At 42.7% G+C, this 20,006-nt stretch overlaps 2 protein-coding genes across 2 annotated transcripts; one reads left to right on the top strand and one right to left on the bottom strand.

Annotated features, from left to right (window-relative positions):
* The first annotated feature begins 1,461 nt into the window (after window positions 1-1,461).
* rag2 (recombination activating gene 2) lies at window positions 1,462-3,582 on the top strand. Its single transcript, XM_022198177.2, has one exon. It carries the CDS (start codon window positions 1,648-1,650, stop codon window positions 3,280-3,282), a length of 1,635 nt encoding a protein of 544 aa, XP_022053869.2. The 5' UTR covers window positions 1,462-1,647; the 3' UTR covers window positions 3,283-3,582.
* Window positions 3,583-4,121: 539 nt separating this feature from the next.
* Window positions 4,122-9,901, bottom strand: rag1 (recombination activating 1). Its single transcript, XM_022198182.2, has 3 exons — window positions 9,549-9,901; window positions 8,343-9,457; window positions 4,122-7,504 (listed from the first exon to the last, which is right to left on the bottom strand). The coding sequence occupies exons 1-3, from the start codon at window positions 9,881-9,883 to the stop codon at window positions 5,772-5,774; spliced, it is 3,183 nt and encodes a 1,060-aa protein (XP_022053874.1). The 5' UTR covers window positions 9,884-9,901; the 3' UTR covers window positions 4,122-5,771.
* Window positions 9,902-20,006: the final 10,105 nt, after the last annotated feature.

The following is a 20,006-nucleotide window of genomic DNA, read 5'->3' as shown; positions in this document are numbered from 1 at the left end:
AGAGATTTTAAGGAATTTCCCATTTTTGAAGTTAATTTCCTACTTAATGTTAGGGGCACATTAATATACCTCCGGTTTGTCTAGACATGATTAAACAGCTGTTTGCGTCTGCTTCAGTTGCTGTAGTAAATTAAGATGAAATGGCAGAGGAGGAGTATTTTGTGAAACTGTGTTATTTTAAGTTGTGTTCCATACAGGATTCTTTTTCCAGAAGTAGTCGTAGCTATTAAATGTGTTTAATGCACCAATAGGACACATTTGGTGGCTTTCCCCTGATTAAAAAAAAAGAAAAGAGGTGTGCCTTGTTAAGATGGAAAAAACAGCTAAGAGTGCTGCACACTCATTTTGCCAGCATGCTTTTCTTTCTCAATGTAAGTCACTCTTTCCATCCCATTCTCAATGTTTGCTACTGTATCTCTTAGTTAAAGCATATATATTACAGCTTATTCACTGAGTGTAAGAATGTCCTTAAATGAAGTTATAAAACAGAGCAAAGGAGTGTGCCAAACTCTTTCATAACTCACGTGAGAAAATGAAGTCACACACCGTATGCAGACGGATATCAATTTATTCAATATTCTAGAGCTATTATAAAGGTTAAGGTTGTTCAACAGACACGAGTCTCTCAATAGCCAGTTGCACCTTCGTTTAATGCAGCTGATATCATTGAAGTGAGCCACTAAAAGCATTCAAGCAGCACACCTGCCAGTGAGCAGCAGTCACAGACTGTTAACCTCAAGATCTGGAGGTGTTTGTGAGTCAACGGAGCTTCACAAACTCTTCTGCCTTTCTTCCTTTGTCAAAGTTCAGCTACATAAAGAGCCCTTTAGCTTCATCTTAGTGATCATAAGATTTAAAGTGAGCTCAAAGCACTGCGCTCTGCTACTGGCTGTAAGGTAAGCCAACTAAAAATTATGATACTAATAGCGGAATTAGCAGATCTCAGACTCTTTAAATGATATTGTGCTCTTGTTGCTATAAGCTTACATGTAAATTCTCGGTCTGTTTACACACATTGCTGCTTAAAAAAGGGAATTTGTTGAAGCATTTCCAGGTAATCGCCTGTCTTGTGCTTTTGTCTAAAGTCCTAATTCAAAGTTTAAAGACGAAGTTTTGTTTGCGGATGAAAAAGTAATCCCACGAGGAAGTCTTTTTTCATTCATTTCGTGTGTGTATTTATATGCTGCTGCTGATGTTTCAAAAAATGTGTTTTGTGTTGTAAATCAGTAGCAGCAGAAGTATACAGCAGATAACAGAGTAACAGAAATAGTAATAGCTAACCAACAACACTGTCCGTTTAAAGAAAGTGTCTGTAATGCAGCTCATCTACTGGTTACTGATGATAATCTTGTGAAACGTCTCATTTCTATGATTAATATTTCATTCTTATTACATGCAGTAGATAAATATCAACACTATTTATATGTTGGTAGTCTCTTTGTATGCCATCATTCACAAATTTGAAAAGAAATACTAACTTGCAGCAAAGATAAATAACAGTATGTTACATTTTAGGATCTGTAGCACACATTATGGTTACATGTGTTACGGTCTTCCACATGTTACCGTAATAAACAGGAAGTAAAAATTTAAAACCCCTGAAGGAAAACAAACACCAGCTGACTGACACATTGTGTTTGTGTGTTTATGGGCTGTTTTGACGCAGGCACCTGCCAGAAAATGACCCTGCAACCATTAACTCCAGTGAACTGTGGCAGCCTCCTGCAGCCCGGTTGCTCTCTGCTGCAGCTGGATGGGGAAGTTCTCCTCTTCGGCCAGAAGGGTTGGCCTAAGCGGTCGTGTCCCACGGGAGTGTTCGGGGTACGGATCAAACGTGGTGAGCTGAAACTGAGGCCCATCACCTTTTCCAATGACTCCTGCTACCTCCCTCCGTTACGTTGTCCAGCTGTCTGCCGCCTGGACCCCTACGACGGCCTTCCAGAGAGCTATCTCATCCATGGTGGCCGCACTCCAAACAATGAGATCTCATCAAGCCTGTACCTGCTGACCATGGACAGTCGCGGCTGCAATCGTAAATTAATGGTGCGCTGCAAAGAGAAAGAGCTGGTGGCAGAAGTGCCGGGGGCCCGATATGGCCACACAATGAGCATAGTGCAGAGCCGAGGGAAGACGGCCTGTGTGCTGTTTGGGGGTCGATCCTACATGCCTGCAGGAGAGCGAACCACAGAGAGCTGGAACAGCGTTGTTGACTGCCCTTCTCAGGTGTTTCTGTTCGACCTTGAGTTTGGTTGCTCCTCTGCTCACACTCTGCCCGAGCTCCATGGTGGACAATCCTTCCATGTGGCCCTCTCCAGAGAAGACTGTGTCTACTTCATTGGAGGCCACTCGCTCACCTCTGACTCACGTCCACCTCGACTGTTTCGCCTGCGCGTTGAGCTTTTGCAGGGCAGCCCTTTGCTTTCCTGTGAGACACTGGACACGGGCTTGTCCATCTCTAGCGCCATCGTCACCCGTACAGGTCCGTCTCACAAATACATCATCTTAGGTGGATATCAGTCAGACTCTCAGAAGAGGATGGAGTGCAGCACTGTGATTCTGCATGAGAAAGGGATCCAGTTTGAGCCCTTAGAACCGCCCAACTGGATACCAGACATCATCCACAGTCGTACTTGGTTTGGGGGCAGCACTGGGGAGGGAAGCGTCCTACTAGGTGTACCCACAGAGGGAAGGCCATCCCAACCAGATACGCATTACTTCTATAAAGTGAGCTTCCATACAGAGGGAGAACGCAAAGACGAAGACGAAACTCAGGGCTGCAGCCAGGAGTCGACAGATTACGACAACTCCACTCCTCTTGAGGACTCCGAGGAGCTCTACTTTGGTCGTGACCCACATGAGCTGGAGGACAGCAGTGATGGAGATGAGGATGCTTACAATGAAGACGATGAGGAAGATGAATCCCAAACAGGCTACTGGATCAAATGCTGCCTGGGCTGTCAGGTGGACCCCAACACATGGGAGCCGTACTACTCCACTGAGCTCCACCGGCCGGCCATGATCTTCTGCTCCAGAGGGGAGGAAGGACACTGGGTTCATGCCCAGTGCATGGAGCTGTCTGAGACGTTGCTGCTCAGACTCTCAGAGGGCAACCAAAAGTACTTCTGCTCAGACCACGGTGGCCTGCCATACCAGGAGACGACCCCACCTCGACAGCTCTTGCCCCTGAAGCGAACCCCCATGAAAGTTAAGGAGAGAAAAACACCACTGAGACTTAAGCTGTCGCCTGCAAAGAAAAGCTTCCTCAGGAGACTCTTCGACTGACTCCAGTTTTCATTATGATGTGTGTAAACAGAGACTGTTATGGATGCATTGAATGTTTAGGATATTTCTTGGGAATATTCAATAAATAAATTATCACAATATGCTGATCTGTATAACTGCAACCCTGTTTTTCATGTAATCAGATGTACATTTGTCATTTTAATTTCATACTGTGTAATGAAAAAAATGCAGGGCTATGGAAATGATCTCCGGTTTTTCAGCTGTAAAACACTGTTCATGGATATTTTGTGTTGTTTTTACTTCCTGACACATTTTTTTCACAGTTCTTTCTACAATTGAATTTATGATGCCAATAAATAAACTGAAAAGAGTTCAAGTTCTTTGTATTCGTACTTGTTTATTTCTAATGCACTATGTTACTAATAATCATAATTAAAAATTTAGTCTATTGGTGTTTTTAGTTTGCATTTTTATCACTTAATTTATATTTGGTGGTTAAATTAACCCTAAATCTGACTTTCACCAGGAACAGATACATGTACCTGAGCTGATTTATAATTAAATAAATTATAAATTGATTAATAATGTATATTATACTGAAGTCAGTTAAATTTGTAATGAGATTAAAAATTAAACATTCAAACAAGTCTCTAAAGTTTTTTAAAGGGCTTTCATAAACTTTATATGTGACAACATTTTCTCAGCAGTGTTTGGGTTTTTATTAGCTCTCTTTGCCTTTTTTTTTTTTTTTTTGCAGAACCATACCAAAAACAAAAAGCAATTATGTGCTGTCTTCAAGTAGCAAATCCACATGAAGTTTGTGCAGCTGATAAAAATTTAAAACATTAAACCAGCCAAAAATAAACAAGAAAGTCATCTCAGATTTTGACTTTATTTATTCATTGTTGGAAACAGACACAAAAAAGTGTAAACCTCTAGAAAAACAACTTGTCAAAAGGTTGGGAAGTTGTCTGGTTCACAGCAGAAACAGCTACATACAGTACAGCATTTAAAAACAAATAAAACATGAAAAAGTAGCAGAATTTTAGTGTGATATTGTACTTGTATGTAAAATAAATCTCTAATGAAAGTCTTCTGTCACCCCAGTAAACAGTTTTTTATTTAGTGTGTGTGTGGAGGCACAAAATGAGGAAATACAGTGTGAAATGTGAACAAATGGAATTTTGTGAATCATCCATCATCCATTACTTTGGGAATGCAATTCATTATGGCAAAAAAAACAAATATGAGACAAGTTGCAGTATAATGCACTCTAAAACGTGCTGTTATTGTAGAACTGTGACAACTACCCAATGAAATGTGTATATTTCATAAATGTCATGTGGTTAAACTTATGTCAGTGGAATAAAATCAAACATTCAATCAAATAAGAAAACAAAATTGCCTGTCACAATCGAAAATGGTTGAGGGTAGAAAAAGACAATATAATCAATCAATCAAACATATAAAGTTGCAAACAAATCAGTTTACATCAGGTCTTTCTGGCTGCCGCCCATCCCTCTCCTCTGTCAGTGGTGGCAGCGAAGAAATAAAAAGCGAGAAAAGGAGCCAGGTCATATACAGAATTCAAGAAAAGTCCCTGTCTGCTAGAGAGTCTATTGGGTATTAGGCTCTGTAATGGACCATACTGTATTTTTATGATATCAACAAAAAAAGGTCAGTATATGCTTTATTTTATGAGAAGAATTCAAATAAGCATCATCTATCCTCCACTGTGCAAAAACTAAGAGATAAAAATTGGTTCAAAGTGACCTGGCATCTATTCTGCCCCTCAGGGATCCCACGATAAAGCACTAAAGTAATCTTTTTCAGAGGGCACTCATGAAACAAAGAACATTTGGGTCTCCGTGATTGCATTGTGCTCCAGCTAAAATGATATATTAATACAGTGGCCACAAATGTGGTCTTTTTAACACAATTTTCCTCCATGACTTACAGCGCTTTCCTCTGTTTCCATAAATATCTTCACTATATAAATTCATAAATGTGTCATATCCTTGCAATGCAATAAAATGCGCCATATTTCACAGACGGTGAAGATAAAAAAAGGAACAAGGAAAAAGGCCAAAGAAAAAAGAAACCTGTGTGTTACTTTCACATTAGGTGTTCCTCCACTGTCCTCTCTTAAAACTGACAGGCGACAGTTAGCACAGAGATTCAAAGACAAGTAAATGTTTCAAACAAGTAACAGAACCACTAAAAAGTGAGCAAAAACACAATCTTCTATTAAATTTCGACAATTTGTCTGCTCAGGTGCAAAATATTGGCTATTGGAGAGATTTTTTTGTAATATCCAACTATACATGATTCAACAAACAATAAAACAACTTAGATGTATGGTCAGAATCTATCCCAAAACTTCATGAAACATTATTATATTCTTCTATTATAATCAATCAATAACCACATAAAGTAACAATATACAAACACAGAGGCAACTGTCAGATTAAACACCTCTTTTGAAATCAATTAAATGTCCATCAATCAATTGTGCTCAAGGAAAAAAATCAAAAATCAGTGTCTTGAGACATATCTTCATCATCGAGGTCAATGGTAGCTTGCAGAGCTTTGGCAGAGTCCTTGTGAGCCTCCATAAACTTCTGCAAGTACTTAGAGGTGTAGAGCCAGTGATGTTTCAACACGTCTTCAAGCTCAAAGGCCTTCGACTGACGAGCATTCATCTTCCGGAAACGCCTGAACAGTTTGTTTGCGGATTCGTTCCCCTCGCTGGCCCAGGCTCCTATGGATCCATCCCTCTCTATGATTTCAGGCACGTGGGCCAGGGTCTTGTGCAGGTAATTGGTTATCTTTCCACTGTATCTATATTTGAAGGAGGTAGAGAGGATGTCAGCAAAGCGCTGGGAGTTAAAGCTGTAGCGACACAGCTGGTCGGGGCATTCTTTGGCTGGATTGGTGGCACGCCACACAGGCTTCATCTGCAGGTAGAGCCTCATGAGCTCCCTCAGGGCCTCCTTCCTCTCCTCAGAGGGCACCAGCTCACACACCGCCTCCACGGCCTCCATGGTCATTAGCCGGCGGGCGTAGTTCCCATTCATCCTCATAACTGGTTTAAGCTTCATCTTCTTCCTTAGCTGTTTGTCCAGCGCTGCCCTCCAGCTGCGCCGCTGCTCCCGGCTGGGGTTGGCCTTTTTGTGCATTTCCCCGATCTCGTCCTGGAAGATTTTAAAGAATTCACTGGCGTTGCCGATGTCGCAGTGCAATGCGTCGAGCGTGGGCTGGGTCTCCAAGAAGGGCTTAGAGGAGACCCCTTTGACTCTGTCTCGCAGCTCGTCTGCAGACTCGGAGAAGGGGTTGCTTCTCCAGATTTCGTATCGTTCTAGGTTCTCCTCGTGACTGCGAGTGACCGAGTGAAGCACCATGTTTTTCGAGGCTTCTGCACGGGTGGAGTCACACAGAGTGCAGACGTATGTGGACCCCGAGGCCTCCAGACCCTCCATCTCACGCACCATCTTCTCATCATAGCCCGTGCCCCTGAAGTGGAAGCGAAAAGAGCGAGACAGACCACCGATGGACAGGATGAGTCTACTCTCTTTCATTGCATTCCGCTCTGCAACTATGGGCCCCAGGAGAGCTGTAAGTGTCTCATGGTCTGATTCATCCACGAACATCAGGCAGAGGGGCTTGCAGGACATCTCTGAGTTTGGTTTTGGCTCAGTGAAAATGGTAACCTCCTCCTTCTTACCGTCTGCAAGGATGGAGACAGACATAATGGTGAAAGAGAAGCGCACCGCCTTCTCAGGAACAACAGGTCCTCCGCCATGTTTCTCGCTGACATCACCCATGCCATCACAACATTCCTTGATCATGACATTAAAGCCTGAGGTGCAAGCGCTGTCTTCCATCCCACTCTCTCTCAGCCCGTCCATGATGTCCTCCTCCAGATCCTTTAACGCAGACACCAGTGCCACATCATAACGAAAGCGCCGAGTGATTGTGTCAGCCGGGGAGTCATCCACCGAGGAAGCCCATCCAGAGAGCCCGTTAATAATGGAAACGTTGCACGATGGCGACACATTCTTGAGAGCTGGCTGCCACTCAAACTGGTGAAAGCCGGGGAGAAGCTCCTTCTCAGCGGTTCGGAGGCTGTGCAGCGGCTGAAAGATCTGGCGGCCGCTTGTGGCTTTGACAGTCCGGTACATCTTGTGATACTGGCTGCAGCTCAGGAAAGTGTTGACCCGAATGGCCAAACACACAGCAGGATTCAACCCGAAGCCTCTGCCTGCAGAGAGAGAAAATGAAAGGAGGGAAAGTTTCAGCGAGAGACAGAAAGAGGCAAAAATAAAAACATAAAAAGAAAGCAAGAGGAAGTACATGAAGAGAATTATTTAACACCCAAACCGTGGAAGCCCATTTCTAATGCTTTGAAAAGAACTGCAACATCTAAAATTTCCTCATTTGATATCCCACATTTAGAGTAATTTCCAGTATGAGACAGAAAGAATCACAAATTTAACACCCAAATGTGAATGTATCATTGTCAAAAGCCCACAAGCTGATGATTACAAAATCCAATATTTCCTAATTTCCAAATGTTATAAGGGGACAGAGGGTGAATCAGTGAAGCTGGCAAAAGTGATGTATTGGCTACAGATGAAAACAGACACCAGCTGGCTTCTATTCCCCAGAGAGGAGGATGGTGCTGTCTGTGTAATTTGCAGATACAAGAGCTGCTGATGTTGTTTTGATTCTAACAGCCCCTTCACAAGAGTTGTTATTCTGCATTAAAGGGAGTGTGAGAATGAGAGATTGACAGACAAGACGAGTGAGAGTGGGAGAGAATCGGGGAGGGGTTGGGCGTGTAACAGCACTGGTTCAATAGACAGAGATGGACAATAATGAAATGCTTTTCAATCAAAATCACACAAAACTTTCTTCTCTCTGCTCAATAGTGAACTTTTCAACTCATTGTTATTTGTGAAATGACTGTATTCCTCAAAGGTAGGTGGAAAGATTAATGAGCAAACACTATCATCATTATTTTCATTTGATTGTGTCCGTCTTTCTCGGCTTCGGAGGCCTCTGGTGACTGAACAAAAAGCCTTCTAATGGCCTCTTACCTTGCATCAGGGCCTCCAGCTCGTCTGCCTGCCGATGCTCACTCGCAGATCTCAGTGCGAGCAGGAAGAGCGTCAGACACACCGATTTCAGGTCCCCGCCTTCCTCTTTGTCAGCAAACACCTTCACCTGGGTCTTCAGCTCCTTTAGCCGATGCTTCTGGGCTCGGCGGGTTAGTGAGAGCAAGTGCTGCCGGGGTCTTCCCCCTTTGCTGCCTGTCAGGGAGTTGTCCACTTCTGAAGAACGCTGCTTTGCATCTTCCCCCAGCTCATGGCTCCGACAGTGAGCTTTAAATGAGTCTAGCCTTACCTGCTCGCCACAGCCGTCCTTGGGGCAGAGCAAAGGCAGGGAATGCAGGGCTGATAAAAAGGTTTTGGCAGGTGGGGTGAGATCATCAGGGGCACAGGGCAGGTTGCAGGCAGGGCAGTGGCGCCCCAGAACGTGGGTCAGCTTTATAATACAGCTGCGGCAGAAGAGGTGCCCACATGGGGACTGGACCGGGTCAGAGAGCAGGTGGTCGCACACCAGGCAGTTGAAAGAAACAATGAAGTCCACAGGGAGCTTCTCAGAGATCAACTTGCTGCTCAGGTGGTCATTCTGGCAGTGTGTGATGTTCCTCACCCACTGCTCCCTCTGGACGCTGGGTTTCCTCCAGACGCTATGACTCTCTCCGAATGGCCTCAGAGTTCTCTTCTCACCAACAACTATGCTCTCACCGTATTCACATCTAGTCTTCTTCGCAAGGCTCTGGGCTCGAGGAACAGCTTTCCTCCTCTTCCGCCGAGTCCTCTGGAATAAAGGTTTCCGGGGCGAGCAGAGGTAACAGGGGGAGGAGTGGGGTTTCCACTCGGGGACTTTTGTTCTGGTGAAGCTGCAGACGCCTCCACCTCGGATGGCATTCTTCCAGCAACGATGGCAGAAGGAAAGAGGGTGCACAGATTCTGAATCGTCTGTCACGTCCACTTTGAACACTTTAAGGATGACCTCTGGCCAGCCTCTGAACTTGCAGCCCATTTTACGCAGGGAAAGTTTGGTTACTTCATCCAGATTTCCATGAACGTCGTGCACTGGTCCTTTGACTTTCCACAAGGTTGCTCCACAGAGACGGCACAGGCTCCTTCATAGAGGATAAAAACAATATTTTCAGAACTTAGAAAGAAATACACAAAACACAGCACTGTTTATATAGTAGAGTAAATTCTGATTACCTTAGGTGGTTCATGTGGGTGTCCATTTCCTGCAGTTTGATATCTACTCTCCTTCCAGGGCCCTCCACATTTTCCTTGCTTTTTCCCCCCAGGCACAATTTCATAACACTCTCCGGACCCGCACGATCATTTAGGTCTATATTTGGAGCTGCAGGAGTTGAGATCCCCAATGAGGATCCTTTTTCAGGCTGTGTCTCTCCAGGCAAAGGGGCTTTCTCCATAGACTTCACCCTGAACAGTTTGAACTTCCACAGAGAGAACTGCGAGTGGGGATGGTGCAGTTCAGCCGGCATGGTGGATCTGGGACCATCTGTCTCCTGGCTTAATGCCGCCATGACGTGACTTAGAGCTTAGACCCTGGAGAGGAGAGGAGAGGAGAGGAGAGGAGAGGAGAGGAGAGGAGAGGAGAGCTTCATTTGATGCAAAATGTATAAAAAGAATGTCAGCTGTCCATGAAACAGAGAAAAGATTTGGAGGTTCAAATCCTCGTGGGGGAATTTGAACCTTCTCAGTGTTGAGCCCGTGACACAGTCTAAAAGCTTTACTTGATTCCTGTTGAATTTATACAACCCGAAGTACCCTGAAATCCCCCTGAACAGAGAGCACAGAGCCCTGACCCAGACGGCTGTATTATACCATAAGTGGCGTTTAGATCTTGTGTAAAATGCATGAGACAAGCACTGGGGGATCGATACAACACCAAAATCTTCATTTCTCTCATCTTCAGACCCATCACTCAGGGAGCCATTGTGACTTTTTTCCTTTGACACAGCAAGTTTGCTAAATGGGCAACCTTATCGCTGCAAGGCTGTCAATCATTTATATTAGTCATTTTCTTGGCTGCAGAGAGAATTGGAGCCCTGGGAGTCTCCAACTGGCATTTTAAATGCGAGGAAAAATCCGAGTTGCAGCAAACTTATTTCATAATACATAGATATTGACCAAACAGGAGGGAAAAGAAAACAAGAAACCATCATATTGAATAAACATCATAAAGACTTATTCCAAACACAAAACTGTTCAGTTTAGAGGTCGTATTTCAGCAGCCGAGTACTCTTCTGATATGGCACAGGTAAGATCAATGATGCTGCTGCGCTGACCTTATTTCATCTCTCTCTGCTATCCAGGCTGCATTACCAGATCTGACAATATAGCAGTCAAACAGTCTTAGAAACTATTTCATCCATTTTTGAGTCTTACCATCTCGCACACCTATAGCACACACTGCAGAATCTTCAATCTATCCATCTTTCGGCGTTCACACTACTTTTTTCTCCCTTGGAGGCTTGAATCTGTCAGTCTCTCCCATCTCCTGGCTCTCTGCGTTCTTCACATGCTGAACTCTCCTTTCAGACAAACAGCTGAGTCTGTGTACATGTGTGTCAGATGGGCTCTTACCTTGTTTTTCAGTCTCAGCTGGCATCAGTTCCCTTGGGGGCCCTCTCTGCATGGCAGCACAAGGGAAGCCCTGGAGCCGGGCCCTGTGCACCACATATACTGTATGTGTGTGGGTGTGTGAGTTGGAGTTTGGAGCTTCTGTGGCTCCATACAGTGGGATCACTCCTGCCTGCCTTGTTGTGTCTTGTATTTATACCCTTCCTTTGATGGAATCCCAACAGTCAACTCCTGCCACCTGATACAAGCAGCTGAGAAAGAAAACAAGGTCAACCCCAAAGCACAGTTGCAAACATGTGCATGTACAGAATCCAACAGAAAACCCCAGACAAACAACTTTTTTTTTTTTTTTTTTTTTACCACAACACTCTGATCCTCAGCTGGAAACACTTATATGTTGTCTTCATCTCCCCTGTCTGCGGGCTTGTCTCATCCAGGTGGCTGAATAAGGATGAAAAATAATTGAAATAAAAATGACAAAAAAAAGTACAGAATGATATATGATTTTGAAGGAAGAAATAAATGATCAAATAAGAAAAATAACAGGTATTTCGGTTCTAATAATGAGCCTTATTGGCCTTATTGTTATTTTAAGTGCCTCTCATTAGTTTTCCTTTTCCATTTTTCACTGTTTGTGACTGAAGCATCAGCAGTTCAGGTGGTGGCTGCTGTGAATCAAAATCTCAAAGCTGCAACAGAAATGAGTCATATTAGGTTTGATCCAAACAGTGTGTGTTTGTGTGTGTGTGTGTGTGTGTGTGTGTGTGTGTGTGTGTGTGTGTGTGTGTGTGTGTGTGTGTGTGTGTGTGTGTGTGTGTGTGTGTGTGTGTGTGTGTGCAACGTGACTGTACGCTTTGCACTTTCTATTCTGATAAATTAGTTTTCAAAGCAATGCAAGCAACATTTAGAGGTGGAAAAGAGGCTGCATAGCCACAAACCAGGAAAAAATACTGTCTATTGGAGTCATCAAATGGCTTTTCTTCGCCGAAAACAGCATAGCATTGGATGTTTGTGTCACTGCTATTTTGTACTTTTCACCAGCAGTTCATCCCTCTACAGAACATCAGCGTTAAAGCAGCCCATTTCATTCATCTTTCTCAAATGCTCTCCCTCTGTCATCATTTAGAATGAGTTTTAATTAGACGGCATCATTTGATGTAATGTCTCAGCAGGTACGGGGAGTATTTGCCCAAGATCATTCTTGTTTGTAATTATCCAGGGGATTAATCTGGTGTATTCGCCACAGGAGCCTGTTGCTGTTGCATTGGATTTGCCAGCCAAGTCATTAGATACACCGTCAGTGGGCACCAAATAACAGTTGGGTCTCTCCCACTCTTGTCAGCTTAACGGGGGAGCAGGAGGAAATACTGGCAGGCTTTGCCAGCTTATATTTGGTGCATATGGCCAACTGTGACCTCAGACAACAGTAGCAGCATTTTTGTTTGTTTGTTTGTTTGTCTCTGTCTTTCTAGTACAAGCACACCTATTCACAGGAAAATGCTGAGGAGCAAATACGCAGCCAAGTTACAGACAAAAAGTGCTGTTTTCTCGGGCCCGCTCAAATCCATCAGACACAGCTGAGAGATCTGAAGTGCACAATGCTTGATTCATTACATATCCAAGAACAAGCAAATGATGGATTGTTGCAAGATGTTCCAGGCCTATTTATAGCTGATATTTAGATTTATGATGGCCAAGTAGCCACATGTTTCCAAGGTAAACGCCACACCTAGCTCTGTGGCAGACAGGGACAGAGCTGCAGATGTCTGCCTGACAAACAAGCAGTGACCCTCTGAGACCCTCATCTCTCTACGCCTGCTAATTGACTTGTTATTGATCAACTCAAAGACAGTCTGATTTATGGGGAAGAGGACTTGCAGAGACAGCCACCTGGCATGGAGCGGAGTGTTATGAATGTGAGGAGGAGACCCTGGGGGACTAGAGGCTGCAGTTTAGGAGGACATACAGGAGTTTGCAATGCACCACTGAACTGACACCTTACATTCGGAGGGGCGTGGTGCTTTTATTCTCCCTAATATGATAAATCCAAACAACATAAGTGAGCAATGTGCATGTATATGTGTATATGTAGCAGGTGTGTGCAGTGGGAATACGGTTGGGGAAACAGGGATGTGAAGGGCTTTTTGTCTTTGAGCTGGTGTGCAGGTTATGCTGAGGAACAGGAGCAAATAAATATAAAGAAGTCCCGCTAATCCATCCTTGAGAAACTTCAGAATCATTACTTTTGGATCTGTGTGTGTGTAGAACAAAGAGACAGACCGAGAGCAAGGACACAGGAACAAGAGTGACGGAGCACCAGGCGAAAGACAGAGAAGGGGGATATAGTAGTGATCTTGTGTAAAGGAGTTGCACAGGATAACAGGCTTAGCTCAGAATGGAGAACACAAAAGGGCTTAAAGCTGATTGCAGGCTGTGACAAGGAAAGGGGGAAAGAGATCAAGCCTTCCAGGCAGAACTATGTAAGCCAAAGGTCCAAGAAAGATCTCCTGACAGCTTGAGTCACATAGCAGCTTAAGGAAAAGTGTCAATAGCAGAAATGGACAAAGAATGAATTCCAGGGGAGCATCTAAAATGTCAGCGATGTCCACATTTGAATAGACCAACCAAAATTGCAGCATGATATTTCAAAATGTCATGAAGAGTGCGGGCATCTTTGTGATTGTATTCAGGGTAAAGGGGCCATTTCGCTCTCATATTTCCACTGTGTGTTATGCAATATATTGAGCATTTGGTATGCAAATTTTTAATTGAAATTTCACAGCACGTTCAGCAACTTCTCCGGCTTCTTCGCCGCCAATTCTCTGTGAGTCGCCTCCCACTGTCCACCTCCTCCATCCCTCATTCGGAGACTGATTTGGTAGATTAATACTCAAAGAGGAAGACTTCAGTGCAGAGCTATTCGTCAAAGCTACCTGCCAGAACAAACCTCTTACCCCACTACTCAAATCCCACTCATTCATCTCCCCCGTCTCTCCCGCTCAATGTCTTGTTTCCCCCGTCTCGCCCCTCTCCTTTCTTTTGGTTTTGTTAATAATCAAATATGTGATTATTCCAACGAGCGAATTAATTACGCCTCCCTCCCTCCGTACCACAGGTTAGGGTTCCTGCAATCACACGCTGACAGCCAGCTGAGTGATGCCGACTGGAGGCCTCGTGTGACCCTGTATGATGCAGCTGCATTTGTTGTCAGCTCATCCTGACTGATGGAGCTTTAACAGAGAGCAGAGAGACACCACAACATCACAGCTTCTACAAATAACATCCCCCACAAGCTGCTGACAGCCTGACACTACAATATCTTCCATGTCCAGCTCTCCAAATATTCACTTTATTGGATAGTCTAGTCTTGGGACCATATTAGTTCATTCCAAGCCTTGCATTATAACTTTCCCTGAGGCGCTGCAGAGTTATTTTGGTTTTGGACCAGTTCCATTCATCTTGTCTGTACTGATCGGTTAGACAATGCAGACAACTTAAGCTACAGCAACTGATTTTTTTCATTTTGAGAGCCCTTTTTTTGAATAAAAGTAAAATAGATAAAAGGTAATCCTATTACAATAGCAAGACAGGCTACATAAAGGTCAATATCATACAGAGTTTGCTGTGTGAATAAATGAAATGTTTATACACACCTCCTGAACTGGTCGATTAGACAAACAGTTTCTTGCTCTCTGGCATCAGTAAAAAAAACAAAACAAAAAAACATCTTTTTGCTTTCAGCTGATCCAAAACTCTGCAGGCAGGATTTTGATTTGCACTTGGAAATTTGACCATATTTCACCGATTGTGGGCTCATTATGCTGGCCAACTGTTACCATCAAAATACACTTCAAGTAATAAGTGAGTCCTGAACAAAGCTGTGAGAAGGCTATTTATGCGGTCTTTTATTGCTTTATGTCCCCTCCTGCTCTGTAAGATCCTCAGGTGTGTCATTCCATGTTGTTCCAAGGTGCAGATTGATGCACAAAGCTGATAAAGAATTTACAGTCAGACTTTGGAAAGACCTGCCTGAGGACCTCAAAGCTGCAGACTCTGTCTCATATTTGAACATTTGAAATCACTCTCGTAAAGCTGCTTTGTAAAATGTGCTTTTCTGTGATTTCTTTTGTGTGTGTGTTTTCTAATGTAGTTAGTCATCAAAAACGCAGCTTGCATGCACAGCTGTTGCTAAGTTCTTTCCTCTAGAATGTGAGAATGTATGAAGTCCTGCCTTTTCCTGTGGACCAATTACAGCTCAAGCACTCCAGCTCACCTACAGATCTGCTCAGAAACTGTAAACTCTGTGTTACACAATGGCATGTTGTAATATCAAAGTAATTCAGCCACACATGTTCAAGATAGAATTTGCAGGAGAAATTTATTCTGAAAAAGAAGAATGATATAATGGTAGGAGCCGTAAATGAATTACTGTTTTATTGTAAGGTTAAAGGGCAGGTTACCGGTAATTGTTGTTTGGTTACAGTATTATTTTGTGATTATGTTGAATAGATTGATAGCAGGTCACATGCATATGGGTGGGGATAATCAAGCGAATATTTTCAACTGTTCACCTGTCTTGACTTTTTTCATAGTTTGAGAGGAGGTGAGCTGGGTCGCCGTATTTTTTTGTTGATCACTATTTTTCTTCGATTGCTTTAATTGCTTTGATTATGACTTTGTGCTTGTTATCATGAGCTCATTATCTTTTTTCTTTGATAAAAGGTCAAATTTATTTTTTGCAAATCTCAGTGGATTCTTTTTGTTAGCATGTTAGATAAACAGGCCCAACCTCCATCTCTCAGCGACTCTTGTTCGTTGAAGTTGCTACAACAAATTGACAGGATTCCTTAGGTTTGTTAGATATGTACTCTGAACTGGTACACTGTAGTTTTTAAAGGCTTGGAAAAGGTATTAGATTCCTATTTTGTTCATTATATGTTATCTAGCATATAAAAAAACACCACAGGAACATGTTAACATGGTATAAAAACAGAACATGATATTCACCAGAGGGGGTCTTTAGTGGCTTTCAGTTCATTTCATTCTGTGTCGTAATGTGATTTGTTTCTTTGTAAAGCACGATACAACTGCTTCGAAGGATGCTATAGCAATAAAGTTTAGTATTATTATTATCATTAGTGTTGTTGTTATTGTTATTACATGGCAGGATTGCGCCGGAGTACAGCCTTCTGAGAAGTGAGACCCACATCTGAGCAGACAATCCAGATGGATGTTGATCCACTCACAATAAACCAAAAGAAATTAAACCCTAAGCCGGATTCAGGAGCAATAGAGTAGAATGGAAAATCAGGACCAGTGTCTTTAATCAAAATAACAATGCTCTTTAATTCTGCGGTAATTAAATGTAGATTTCCCTGATTGAAGAGCAGTCCTCTTGAAGCCAGGGGACCTCCAGTCACGTAAACATCTACTCGCTGAAATTGTCTCGTGTTTAACCGTGTATTAGCTCTCTTTTCCCAAACTGTCTGGTGCAGGTTTACACAGAAGGTCTGTCAGCTGAGAGATAGTATCTTGCAAACAACTTCTCAACACTTCACACCGTTCAGCATTCTTGAAGGGGGGATTTTTTTTGGGCAAATTGTTAAACACCTTTATAAGTGGGTTACATCCTCACCGTTTTTAAATGAAACGAGAGCAGTAGTGAAATCTCAGCACTAAATTTCGCACTATTTGTCTCCTGACTGGTCATTCTCCCCGTTTCTCTTCCTCTCTCCCTCCCTCAGTCACCTTCCATCAATGTAATGAGCAAATCATGGCCACTAGGGAGAGATGTAGAGAGAAAAATTGGTCCCATTATGTGTCAAGCTGTGTGAAAAGAGCAGCGCTGTTGTCTGTCAACTCTAACCCCCCAACTGTCCCTGGTCTTAACTTCTCACCAAACACAAAGAGGTCTTTTCTCGCATGTAGATCTGCTTATTATTTCCCCGTCTTTTAACTAAAAAGTCCATTATAGGAAATGCCAGGACAGCCATGCCCTTTTCTGTGCCAGAGCTCAGACAAGGGAACAATGGACACAGTAACACGCGCTGATTCAGGGCTGATTCAGAGTGACTGCTCCTAAACCTGACTTATGCACTACAGTAATTATAGGAGGTGAAGGGAGGGGCTGCCGAGGATGCTGTGGATAGGTGGGGGCCTTGTGCTCAGAGGTTGTTGTCATTTGGCAGCCGGTCCAGTTGGAGAGAGAAATGACTACCAGCGCCAGAGCCTGGGTGGTGGAACATTTATCAACCAGTCATCGCAATGATTCACATGATCCAGCGGGGAGCCATTATTTTACAGTCCAGTCTCTCAAGGCAACCTGCTGGCGGAGAGGATGATGATGGCTACGGGCTTCATGTGCACAGGAACAGACATATACAGTAATTGTTTCAGTTTGGAAAGTCCTGCCTGTTTTTTTCCTTTCTTCATTTTTTTTTGCACAGAGTCATGTGTAGTCTGCGGATTGGAGAAAGAACGGAGCAGTGGAGCCCAACTCAGGGGCATATGGCGTTTGTTCACCGTAGCAGAACACAGAGATGCCTCAGGAAGGGACTGACAAACATGTGGTCCCCGTAGTTGGAGGGGAGCGTAACTAGCACTGAATACATAAAGATCACAAATAAATAGACCATCCACCTGCTCAGCGACTGCTTTGGGACCTGCTAGATCTGAAGGTATTGATACAGTTTTGCATTCGCCGTCCTGCCTGTACAAGGAAGCAAAACAGTCTCTGCATAAGCAAATAAATTCCTTACTGAATAGGGAATAAGGGGAAAGAGGCAAGGGAGACCTGTGATAGTCTTCTCATAATAATGATGATAAAAAATGCCATTCTTCTATTCATTCTCTCCCTCCTCACTCTCCCTTTACCAACTTTCCCTTTCGGCTCCTGCGGGAGGCACATCATTCTAATACACAGCTTTTTTCATCCCTTTCCCATTTTTTTTGTCTTTTTTTTGTGAGAGACCTGCAGGAGAGACAGGGAAGGCGAGAGCGATGGGGACTGTTTATTTAGTCAGATGGTCTAACGTGTGTGGAATACATTTGAGCTGAAGAGGAGGCTGTCTACACAGTGGCAGTTGGCAGCAGTAAGTGAGTGAATGATGCTGTCTGGGAAGTTACTCACTCCTTCGCTCGTTTGCTATTTCCCACAGAATTAACAAGAAAGTCATACTTACCTGCGGTGACACAAATTGACAGTTTAGACGCTTATGAATCATCCTCATTACTGATAGGGAGAGTGTACCGTGAAGGACAATGACACATATATTGTTGTATATTTAGCAGCAAAGCTTAAACTCTACAGCTCAGTGAGGCTGTATTTGGATATAACAATGTTTTGACATTAGCATGCATAGTTTAGTGTGTTTTTTTTAGTTTGGAGTTGCCTGAAAATGTATGCTGCATAACACAAAAATTTTGGGTGAGACTGAGAGACAGTAGGTTTTACAAATATTTGTTGAAAATGAGTGAAAAATGATCAAAGGGTTAATATGTGATTGCAGGACTTTTTGTAACATAGTTGACAGGTATCATAGTTGACATTTTTGCTGTTTTCAGGCCTAAAATCAACATGGCTGCCTAAAACCAAACATCACATGACATTTTACAGAAAGATTCTTCCAAAAATATTATATATACAATTGAGTAAAATTAAACTTGAAAGTTATTTATAAAGATGTTGTAGTAAACCTCTTATGTGATAAATCCACACTTGACTCTACTTTATATTAAATAACTCAGAAAGCCTTGGAGTCTGGCCAGTCTTTTCTTTAGGAGGAAATGACGTCATGAGGAGCAGGTCATGTGATCTGGAATTAACACACTTGCTTGAGAGGTGTTCTTGTAATGGGTAACTTAGTTGAAAGTGATTTCTTTGTTATTTTCCATATAAAAATTGATATATTGCCAAAAAATAAATATCTGTCCTGATTATCCCAACATAATAAAAAGAACACAATCAAAAGCTAATTTTTTATTATTGTTTAGCTAATTAGAAAGTGTTTTTTTATTAAATTCGGACGGTTATTTAGTTGACATTTTAGTGATATCCAGTCATTTTTTTTTCTTTAGTAAGTGATTGCTTCCATAATAAATAATTATGGAATTTGTGAAGACATGATCATAATGAAGATTAAAAAAAACATGAGGTTTTTTTTTACTTTAAATGAGAATGTATGCAAGATACATCCCATGAACTTCAAAAGTCTCTCAGTTATATGTTGACCCCAAAGATGCTACAATTCATGGCGTTCAATCCACTGATTAGATGTACTTTAGCACCAATCGATCAAATAGATGTAAGAATTTAGAGTAAACTTTAACATGCCATCAGAGATTAAGTCAAAGGATCGCTAATATTGTAATCTTTGACTGCACAAAATGTCATTGCAAGCCAATACTTTGTTGATTTAGAGAGAGCAATGAGGCTAACTGCAATCCTACAGCTACAGTTCATATGCATGCTATGAAAACATTATTCCTCCCATGTGAGGACACGAAATTGTGCATAAAATTTGCTCTTAGAAATACAATAAAGTAAATATAGTGCAGTAGGAGCAGAGAGTGAGGGATTTTAGGCACAGCCTGAGCATTTGTCTATTCTAATTATCACAGACTTCCTCATTGATTGATTTAGATTTTCCACCCATGTAAAATTCCTTCACCAACATGACTGCAACTGAGTTTCCAGCATTTCTTCCCTTCTGCCTCCCCTCGCTTCACGTCGTCATGCCATTCACTCACTGTCGAGATGAAAAAGGTGTGTGTAGAACAAGTAGAGCAGAGCCCATTATCGTAAATAGGCCAATAAGTAACTTCACACAACCCCAAAGCAAGCACACTCTAAATGCTAAGCAGAAACACACTGTTAAAGAAACTGGCGCCAAGCGATTATTTTTATAATTTAATTTCCTTGGTCACACACAGATAAGAGGAGGAAGAGGCTACAGTTGGCCAGGAATGAATGGAGTGATGAGAATGTGACTACAGCTCCTTTGTCAGGACTGAGATGTCCAAGACGACACCACTTATGAACAAGGATACCGGCGGACAGATAGG

This window comes from Acanthochromis polyacanthus, chromosome 8 (genome assembly GCF_021347895.1).
Source record: "Acanthochromis polyacanthus isolate Apoly-LR-REF ecotype Palm Island chromosome 8, KAUST_Apoly_ChrSc, whole genome shotgun sequence".
Classification (NCBI taxonomy): Eukaryota; Metazoa; Chordata; class Actinopteri; family Pomacentridae; genus Acanthochromis; species Acanthochromis polyacanthus.
This window is presented reverse-complemented; position numbering and strand designations above follow the sequence as displayed.